This window comes from Medicago sativa, chromosome 5 (genome assembly GCF_051527215.1).
Source record: "Medicago sativa cultivar Bolivia chromosome 5, Bolivia_mono, whole genome shotgun sequence".
NCBI classification, from domain to species: Eukaryota; Viridiplantae; Streptophyta; class Magnoliopsida; order Fabales; family Fabaceae; genus Medicago; species Medicago sativa.
In genome coordinates this window covers 25,869,553-25,880,887 of record NC_140753.1, presented here as the reverse complement: position 1 = coordinate 25,880,887, position 11,335 = coordinate 25,869,553, and the positions used below count along the sequence as shown (strand labels likewise).

At 32.9% G+C, this 11,335-nt stretch overlaps 1 protein-coding gene across 1 annotated transcript; it reads left to right on the top strand.

The window, feature by feature from the left end:
- The first annotated feature begins 8,628 nt into the window (after window positions 1-8,628).
- On the top strand, window positions 8,629-10,975 carry LOC146921348 (uncharacterized). The gene is made up of 3 exons (XM_085714764.1): window positions 8,629-9,170; window positions 9,572-9,975; window positions 10,374-10,975. The coding sequence occupies exons 1-3, from the start codon at window positions 9,050-9,052 to the stop codon at window positions 10,848-10,850; spliced, it is 1,002 nt and encodes a 333-aa protein (XP_085570890.1). The 5' UTR covers window positions 8,629-9,049; the 3' UTR covers window positions 10,851-10,975.
- Window positions 10,976-11,335: the final 360 nt, after the last annotated feature.

Here is an 11,335-nt window from a genome sequence, read left to right as displayed (position 1 = left end):
TGAGTATTAAACATATTTTGAAGTAGATGGAATATAAATGCCAAAAACTTCCAAAGAAGATAAGAGAATTACCTCCAAAAAAAAACAACATTTTGCAAGAGAAGACGAATATCAAGAAGTTAAGCAAAAGCATGAGAGATATCCTTTCATTCTATTGATTAATTAAATATGCTAACTACACATGTCATGAACTAGTATGGCTTAGCATCCTTTTAATATACTTTCTCAAAAAAAACATCCTTTAAGTATAATATATAACCCTATATTTTATCTCCTTATAAAGTTAAATAATACGCCAATAAATCCTAATAAATTATACTTTATTTATTGTATAGTTTTTCTTGTTTCTTTATACAAAATATTAAATCGAATATATATAAAAAAAAAATGACGTGAAAAGTACTTGTGAAGGGAAATTGAATGGTGTGGGTGGGGGCGTATTGAGTGACTCATGATCCTTCCCTAAATTCCGAGCGCAACAATGACAGAGACTGATCAGACAGGTTACTCTTGTCTTTTTCCACAAACACAATGCCACTCTCTTCATGGTTGTCATCTACACCAATCTCCATATTTTATGCTCTACCATATCCATCTCTTTCTTTCTTTTTTTATGAACATTTTTAATCATTCAAATTACTTATTTTAGATAGAAAATAATTGTGTTTTTCTTGGTAGACAGACCATGATACAATATCACTGCCATATGACTGATTTAACTTGTGATTAATGGTCCAACTTAACTAATTATGTCGATATTATTAAACTAAACATTTTTATTTTCGTCCGAACTTTGAATTTTGCATTTTTATGTCTGAATTTTTGGTCTTGTTTCTCATTTCATCTATATACACTATGAATTTAAAAATCAAATCACACCAATAAACTTAGATGTGTGGAGCCAGAGTCAATAGTAAACCAAATCCAATGTAGTCTCAGGTAACGATAACAACATACATAGGAACTAAGTACATCAAAACCACAAGCATAACAATAAGACCTACGTCCGAAGAAGAAAAAAACTCTCTAATCCACTATGAGATGAGTGGTACAAACATGTTACAAGAAATTAGTTTCACAAGATCTCAAACTCATTTTTTTAAGTCACTCAAACTCATATAGAGGTCCTAAGAGAAAACAAGAGAAAAAACTTTTGTTCATTCCTATAATGAGATCTCACTATCCAAGATGTATGAAGTGTTTCTCAACCCAAAAAATCTCACTCAAAGACACTCAATTTTAAGCCTTGATGTTTCCTGAAAGTTTCCTCTTTTGATTTCACAAGATCAACAGAGAAGCGTGTGGAAAAAAAATACAATTTATAAAAGTTGTCCTAGAGTTGGGGCACCTTGCGCATGTACTGCATGCCTTGTGTGCAAATTATGACAAGTTCGTTCGCCTTGAGTGTGGCTCCATGTGTAAGGTGTGTCCGACAGTAGTGAAATCCGCAAAAAATTGTCAATTGATCCATCTTCACACTCCTAATGCCTTGGACAACAAGAAACCATTTTTCTTCACATTCAAAATGAGATTTTAAGGCATGAACAACAATTCTCTACCTTACCTTCAAATCGTTGGTGATGTTAACTTTAACCATCAACCACCTTGTTGTTTTATCCATCGATGAATTACTCCTCAACAAAATTGGTCAAGTCTAAGAAATGTTTAAACCTTGATCTAGAGTGATTTAGTGTTCATATTTGTCGGATTTTCTTCTAGAGAAATTTTTTCAACAACAATTTCCTTTAATTCAATCACGTTTCTAACAAAGTGCAAACAAATGTATGTGTTTTGTCCTTTTAAGATACACTTGATGATTTACCGAATGGATGACACTTTGGCTATCACAATGTATATTTAAACATTTTTGAATAATTCCTAACTCGCTATGGATTGTTGATTTGTCTTTCAACTAGTAGTCGTGTCAATATTATAAACAAAAAATCCAATACAGATTTTCTAGTGTCCACATAGCCCACATAGTCTGTATTCATATACCCCTCCAAAGTGTCTTCCTCTTGAGTTATTCTTGTCTATTTTAAACCGCCTTTCAATTACTCATTCAAGTATCTCAATACCCAATTCATAGATTGTCAACGAACTTGACCCAAATTTGCTATAAATCGACTCACTTGGCTAATTGCATTGGCCAATTTCAACCTACTACAAACCATGGAAAACATGATGTTTTCAACTCGAATTGCATAGGGAGTATCATACATCTTCTATTTATCATCATCAAATTAAGGACATTGCTTAACCAAAAACTTTGTGTGATAACCCAAAGGAGTACTAACGATTTTAGAATCACTCATCTTTAACTAATCCACCATTTTTGTCAAGTTACCATATTAAGACAAGAATAATTCACTTTTTATCTGATTTATAACGATATCATACTAAGAAATAAGAATCCTCTTTATTTCACCAAGATCCTTCATCTCAAATTCACCATTTAGTCTCTCTTTGAACTTTCTGATCTCATTCATGCTAGAACTTACCATCAAGATATCATTTACATATAGATGTAGGTAGAGAATTACTTTCTCATTCCTCTTCAATATATAAACACAAAAGTAATACTCGTTTCTCAAAAAATCGATTTTCAAAAGAAAGTCATCAAACCGTCAACAACATTGCCTTGGGATTAGCTTAAACCCATACAAAGATTTCTTCAAAAGATACACCTTAGACTTGTCCTATACGAAACCTTTAGGTTGCTCCATGTATAATGTCTTTCCAAGGTCTCCATCTAACAACATGGTCTTCACAACCATTTGTTCTAACTCAAGATTATATTGATTCACGATAGCTATAAGTATCTTTATGGAACAATGCTTCACCACCAATAAGAATATATCATTGTAGTCGATCTCCTAAACTTGAATGAAATCATTTGCCACAAATCTTACTTTGTAACTTGGATTCCTTCTTCTTCAAGATCCACTTGTATTCAATCCCCCATTGATTTTTAGGAAGTCTTGTAAGTTTCAAAGTTTGGTTCTTCACCAATGAATGCATTTCCTCATTCAACACCTTCAACCACTCTTTGCTTTCTTTTCTCTCAAACTCCTCCTTGTAATTTTCTGGTTATGAGGCTCCTTCAACTACATTTAGAGCATAAAAAACCAAGTCAACATAAGGGTAAACGTTAGGTTCACCATTTGTCCTCCTCGCCCTATCTCTGGCTAAATGATAATCAGGAACCAATTTCAGTTGTCTTTCACTTGAACTTGATGTTGGAGTCTGATCTTCCTTGTCTTTTCTTGTTCCGTCAATGGAAGGCTCCACCTTAACTATTGAATCCGTTTATAGAATTACTACCGATATATCTGATATAGTCTTCACCTAATTCCTTATTGACTGAGTTGTTAATTCTAAAAGAACTCGTAACTCCTTAGTGAATTTAAGATTAAAATTAAGCACGAAAGTACATGAATTCTCAATTAGTTTCAAGGGTTCGCATATATTTCTATAGGCTTAAATGCGCTTTTGGTCCCTTAACTATTTATTTGGTATCACTTTGGTCCCTTAACTAAAAAAAAGATTGTTTGAGTACTTTATCTTTATCTCAGTTACCTGTTTTGGTCCCTTCCGTTAAAAAAATTCAAAACAACGTTAGGGTTTGTATTATTCATCTTCTTCCTTCTCCTTCCATCCTCTTCTTCATGATCTTCATCATCAACAACACACTAACCCAGATTTTTTTTTCCTTTTCATCATCTTCAACAAATCTATATAAACACAATCAATTTCATAACTTAATCAATAACCAATTTTTCCATTCATAAACATCTCTTTCAATCCAAACAACATAATTTCTCAATCTCCCTAAAGCAAATCAACCAAAATCTTCATATCTATTTCCTAATTTATTTTTTTCTAGATTCAATAACAATGGGAAAATCATCAAAACATCCACAACAAGTACAACTAGAAGTTGAAAAAATCCAGCAATAAAAACCAATTGAGACACACGTGAACACACCTGAAATTAATTATCAAGAAAGTGACTTTGGTGCTAAATCCAATTGGAATAACTAGCACAACACCCAATTGAATCCAAGGTTGAAGAACGGCACCGATTTCCAATTTTATCTGAGGTAGATTGAGTGTTGTTGTTGTTTTTGAGATGATGAATTTGAGTTTTTAAATGTTTTATATTTTAGATTTGAATATGAATGAAGGTGTTGAAGATAATTTGATTTTGTTTGCAGATTTTTTTTTCTTTGTTGTTGTTGCTGCTTATTGGGTTGTTGTTATTGTTTGTTCTTGTTGTTGGTGTTGTTCTTTTTTTCTTTTTCTTTTTCAGGAAAGTGTTGTTGGTGTTGTTCTTATTTTCCAGAAAATGGGGGAAGAAGATGAAGAATTTAAGTGGAGAAGATGAAGAAAATAAATTAAGTTTTTCAGCCAATGCCAAAATGACACATGGATAACAGTTAACGTTTTTTGATTAAAACTAACGGAAGGGACCAAAACATGTAACAGAGATAAAGATAAAGTACCAAAACAATATTTTTTTTACTTAAGGGACCAAAGCGATACTAAATAATAACTTAAGGGACGAAAAGAGCAATTAAGCCATTTCTATACTACAACGGCAACCGTTTCGTATATCAACACATTCATAAATTCAATTTCCATTTCACAATATGAACCATAAATCAGTTTAAAGGCGGCCAAGCGATAAAAATATTAAGCACATAGATAAGAAAAATAATCATATAAGCTTCATCAATAAACAAGAGAAAATTATTCTTTTGAGATTGAGATTGAGTATGAAAATCCTCCATACTTTTGTTTCATATGTAATTCTATTGGTCATTCATCGGATCACTGTAAAAAAGATCCTGCCAATAGAATTGCATGTGAAAAAGTGACCACTAGGATAATCCTGTTAAGATAGTCCCTAAAAGGTATGTTCAGGTCCAAGGCGACAGTAAAACTGTGGCGTATGAAGATCCTATTATTCTTGATATAATAAGGTCCAAGGAAGTAACAACTAATGTGATGGTGGGTGATGTGATAAACCTTGAGGAAGAGCTATTTTCTAGCACTTTTGTTGGAGCAGCTCAGGTACAATCAACAGAGGTTGAAATGATATCTGAAAAACATAATGAAGATAACCAGAGCAACAAATTTCCTGATATGCGTATTATTGGTACTTGGAGTGACGCCGTGAATGACTTGGGCTATATTCAAGATCCCCCCATCTTGGAATGGTTTGAGTTCTTCTAATGTCATTGTTTATGAAGAAGTCTTGAATCCCAACATCGCTCATGACCTGGAGATGTAGCGGCCGTATTAGAAAGGTAACGATGCTTGTGCAAGTGAGCCTCGGGTGTATACCGATGACGAAGAAAGTGCGGCAGCTATCAACTACTTGAAGAATCGTCTTGCTCCTTCAGAAGAGCCTTTCATTGAGGTGTCTAAGACCAAGAAAAAGAAAGGGCATAAAAATAGATAGAGCCTTTCATTGGTTTACCATCTGCACCACCTTTGCTTAAAAAAAAAAGAGATAGAGATTAAAGAATTAAAACGATCCATGAACGATTCTTGAGAAAACTTCTTCAATGATGTTAAGAATAGCCCCCCCCCCCCCCCCCCCCCCCCCCCCCCTCTGTTTCTCTGCTAGTGCACAAGTTTCTAAACTCAAATATGATCAAAATATGCTTATGATATCTTAAAAATGAATGTATCGTGTGACAAGCCCAACACGAGGCGTTGAACCACTTAAGGGTTGCAGTTATTACACCTAACACCAAAAAATGTCTCTTTTTCACCCTTTTATGTTTTGAATAGGGTTCTTCATGAAAGTTGTAGATATGAATGTTAACTTTTATTTCGCTTTATTTTCCCTCCATTTTGACATCTACAACTTGAAATATGGTCAAAATACTTCACACGTGTCATGTTGCGCTTTCATTAAATTTCAACACTGCACTAAACAAAAGAAAGAAAACAGAACTACACAAAATTTTCTATTAATGATGATAGTGAGAGAATCAAAACGTTATTGAATTCAAGAACAATTTATTAAAAATAAATTCAAAACTAACACCAAATTGAAAGAAATAAACTAAACAATTGACTTAAATAACTCTAAAAACTACATTTGATGAAAAATCACCATAACCCCAAAATTAAAATGTTGATTGTCCTCATGTAATGAAATAGCTAAAAGTCAGAATTTGTATAAATTTAAAAATGACATACCTTTCTGAGAAGGTGCACGGATCCTCATTCGCTCCACTTCCGTCGTTGACTAACTCACCACTTTCGCTCAAGCAAGCAAGATAAAGAAAAGATAGTTTATGCTTTCAAGCACACTAAATTTTATATTCTCTTCCTCTACAAATATCGTAGCAAGTAGTTCTGGTCATTACATTTACTCGCTCCAGTCGACATGTTAATGAATTTGTCTATGAACTTGAAATGTTTTTAAACAATTATTCAAAGTCAAGTATGATCACACACACTTTAAAGGTCTTTTAAGGTTATAATATAGCTTAGGTTATGGTGGGATATATTTGGAAAAGTAGGCTAATCAAAAGAGTTAGAGTTAGATACAAGCTACATATCTTTGAACATTAAAGTATTATTTGCCTTCAATCTCTTTGCCAAAACAACATGACTACTAGCATAACTATTTATTCAGTTTCTTTTTCTTCTTTTATTTTTTTTTTCATTTTTGAAGAGACAAATTATTTAAACATTAATGTATTATTAGTCTTCAATCTTTTTGCAAAAACAACATGACTACTAGTAGAACTATTTATTCAGTTTCTTTTTCTACTTTTCTTTTCATTTTTTAAGAGACAAATTGTTTATTTCTTCAGTATTTTTTTTCTATTTTTTTTGTGCAGGCCCATTTTTTATTGCTAAGTCTACCATTATTCTTTCATTTTTAAAATTTTTTGATAACCAAGTTCGACTAGTACTCCATACCAAACTTTAAATGATTCTAATTTCAAACAACAATTCCTAGCTTAGTTTTAAACCAATACCAAGTACATATGATTCTGCCTAACTCCACCGAAATTAAACAGATATAACACGTAGGGTTCAAAACTTGTGACAAGGTTCGTCATCAAAACAATAAATAAAATTTTGCATGGAGGATCAAAGTGGGTTAGAAAATGATAACACAATAATAAGGGTGGCTTTAAAAGGCTCGAATTACCAAACAATTGCCTCGTGTTTATAAAAATACGACCAATAGTTTGTATAGAACCAATGCAAGCTCCAGGAAAATAACATTCAAACGTGGATACGAACATATGAAAGAATTACAGCAAAAATTGGAAAATATGTGGCTCAAATTCTCACTGGTTATGCTATAGAGAAAATATATGGTGATTATGATGAATATCTTTTGTATCAAGCCCCAAAGTCATTATGCTCTTGAACTTTGTAAGTAAGCTAGCATTCTGCCTTGGTGGTGAGAACCATTCTCTGAGACAAAAATAATTTTAAATCTTTCAAATAGAAATGTTATGAAACTCATGAAAATTCAACAAGCAATATTATGAGTGGCAAATAGTAAGTGATCATATAATAAATTATTTAAGAACGCTAAATAGTATAAAATTACATACTAACGTGGGTTGCCTCCCACAAGGCGCATGATTAACGTCTCGTGCCTGATGCATCCATGGCAACGATGTCAAAAATTTGATGGTGATTTTCACAAGTGTACGAAATCGTGCAAGTAGTAAAATTAAAACGGTAAGACTGAGTTGTCGCGGTGATTTTTGGATATCAAGCTATTAGTTAGTGTTGAATCTCAAATTTTAAGTCCACCACCGATCTTTTACTTTTCCAAGGGAAAGGGGAGAAGTTCGAAAAAATCCTATTTTAAGAGATCAAAGGTTCGGGGGTTGGTTACGTTAAGGGAAGGTATTAGCACCCTAAACCTCTATAGTATCCTATAGGAACCTCTTGTTTTTATGTATCTTGTGCTAAATTATTACTTGTTTGTAAAAAGGCCTAAGAAGTCTAAATGTGAATGAAATAAAGAAATAAAATGTTTGTTATTTTGTTGATTTGGAAAGACAAAGTCTTTTGCCTACATACCCGAATGAGATCAAAATCATGTAGTTCGGGGTAAAAAGCCGAGTGATTTGTTTTGGTTGATTTTAAAGTTTGAAAAAAAGTTTTTGAGAGAATAAGAGGCCGAAAGGCGTAGAAGAATAAAAAATGTTATTCGCTTGATTTTGAAAATGTCTTTTTTTTAGAGGATAAGAGGCTGAAATGGCATAGAAGAATAAAATGCGATTTGATTTATTTTAAAGTTTGAAAGAGTCTAAATATGATTAAAATTGATTGAAACTTTTAAAACATAAGGGACCAATTTGAAAACTAAAATAAACATAAGGGATCAAACATGCAATTAAGCCTTTAATTTTCGTGCGTAGTTTTTTATACACGGATATAAATTACAAAAGATGAGAAGTAAAAGTTAAACAGATAAATGCCACATATGGCGTAAACATTTTGATGTTCAAATAACACAATCGAGATGAGAGCGGGGGCAATATAGTCAAATGCAACCCATTTATCAAGGCTTCCCTATCCCAAGATCAGACCAAGGCCCATATAACCACATCAAAGTTCCCCACCACACATAAGAAAGAATCTCTCTTTAATTCTCTCTCTTTCACAAAACAAAATATTTCCAACTCTCAACTCTCCCCAACCCCCTCTCTACCCTCTTCTCTCTGACCTTCTGCCCCTCTTTGAAAACTCACAAGCATACACTCAACCTTCTCTGACCACCAATTTATTACTTCTGACACCCCCCTTAAATATTTCTCCCAGTAATGGGTATGATCTCTCCTCACTCCCACAATTCCCACATTATAGTAATCCTCAACACCTGCTTCTTTCGTCATAAATTCTAGATCAAATCCAACCCTTTGAAAATCAACACCTTTTTTTTTACTTCTTATGGGGTATGTATGATTGTGACCCATTAATCTAAAACTCTCTTGTAAGGCTCCACACTTACCAACCTACCCAAAAGTTCTTTCCCTATAAGGCTGTTCTTATGGCAGGTGGCAAGCTTTTTGGTGGTTCTAATATGTCACTTTTGCTTCAAAATGAAAGACTCCCTTGTACTTCTGAAGCCCTTGAATCTCTTTGGGTTCACACCTCTGCTTCTTTTCAAGGTGATCTTCACCTCCTCAATTCTTCTCACTTCTTTTGTTACATAATTGTCATCAGTTTTTGTAGTTGTTTCTTCACCATCATGTGTATATTTGAATTGATGGTGAGTTAGTATGAATCACTGATACACAGAATCAGTGATTTTGTCTAACTTACCGTCAATACAAACTTTCAGTTGGTCTTAAAATTTCACAATTTTAAGTTTTATGAATATCATAGAGCATAACACACACATATGTTTCTTAAGATCATGAAAGTGGGTTTCTTTTTTCATTGTGAAGAAACCATAAAAAAATAGTCTTTTTTATTTTTGAAGAAACCATATAAAATTAGTCTTTTTCATTATTTTTCTATGCATATAGTTGAATTATAACATGGTTTGTGTTTGATGACATGGATTCAGGTTCAAATTCAGTGGTTAATTTTGAGAATGGTGGTGGAAGCAACAGAGTGGTAACAGATAGACCCTTCTTTCAACAACTTGAGAAAGAAGAGAATTGCGGTGATGAAGATTATGAAGCATGCTACCATCAACAAGGAAAGAAAAGGAGGCTTTCAAGTGAACAAGTTCAATTTCTTGAAAAGAGTTTTGAGGTAGAAAACAAGCTTGAACCTGATAGGAAAGTTCAACTTGCAAAAGAGCTTGGTTTGCAACCAAGGCAAGTTGCTATATGGTTCCAAAACAGAAGGGCAAGGTTCAAAACTAAACAGCTTGAAAAAGATTATGGCACATTGAAAGCTAGCTTTGATAGTCTCAAAGATGATTATGATAATCTTCTTCAAGAGAATGACAAGTTAAAAGAAGAGGTAAAAAAAGTAAAAAGTTGACGCACACAAACGAAATTGGACACTATGTTGTCATTGATCGCACGCATTCACACAGTCAACACATCAATAAATGTTGGATCGAGATCAGACAATCTAAATTTTAATGTAAATTTTCATCTTAAATCTAAAGTATCAAACTTTAAATTTGAATTGTCAGATCTCAATCCAACGATCATCGATTTACTAACAGCGTGCATTCCGAGAGTCCGGACACCGGTCACCTATCAAAACACACATACACATAAAAACATACTAATTCAGCTTTTCTACTTTATGCTGCTATGACCTCTTTACTTTAATAAAGTTTGATATTTCTCCCACTAATGAGTTAATGATTGAATATGGGGTTAATTTTATTTTTTATTTTGTTACAATAGGTGAATTCTCTCAAGAACAAATTGATCCCAAGAGATAAAGAGAAAGAGAATTCAGAAGACAAATCATCACCAGAAGCAATCAATTCACCTCATAACAACAAAGATCCAATGGATATAATCTCAATTACACATTCAGAAAATGGGTCCAAAGTGTCACTCCCAAATATGGTACTAAAATGTAAGCAAGAAGATGCCAACTCAGCTAAAAGTGATGTGCTTGATTCTGATAGCCCACATTGCAATGATGGAAACAATCTTTCTTCTTTCATAGAGCCTACAGATTCTTCACATGCTTTTGAACCTGATCATTCAGATTTCTCACAAGATGAAGAGGATAATGATAACTTGAGTCATAATCTTTTGACTCTTCCTTGCTTACCAAAAGTTGAAGATGTTTGCTATGATGACCCACATGAAAATTCTTGTAATTTTGGGTTCCCTGTTGAAGATCAAACCTTTTGTTTCTGGCCTTATTGAATTTAAATTTCCACTGCAGATGTAACTCTACTAGAAGAAATAAAAATGGTCATCACTAGTTCTATTGTAAACCTTCTACTAAAGAATAAAATCAAAAGGGTTACATTGTTATTAACAAGGAAAAATATTAATACTTCTCTTTGCCTTGGCCAAAGTTTGAAACTTTAATTTTTAAAAAGCAATTTGCCACAAATATTATTATGTATGAACATATATATGTTTTTTTTAATATATGAAATGATTTTGTATAATTAATTTTGATTAAAAGTGGAATGTGTATGAATTTGTACCCCTTTTTGATTAAAAGTTCATTAAGCATAAATTTGAATAGGTGATTTGAATAAAATAATTAATGAACTTTAATTAAAAAGAATCGTTCGATGTAATCGAGTTTAAATCATGATTGCGAAAATATTTGGTCAAACTTTATATACTCATCGCCCGATCGAAATCCAAAAATCTATATCCCTTTCTTAAGGACTAGA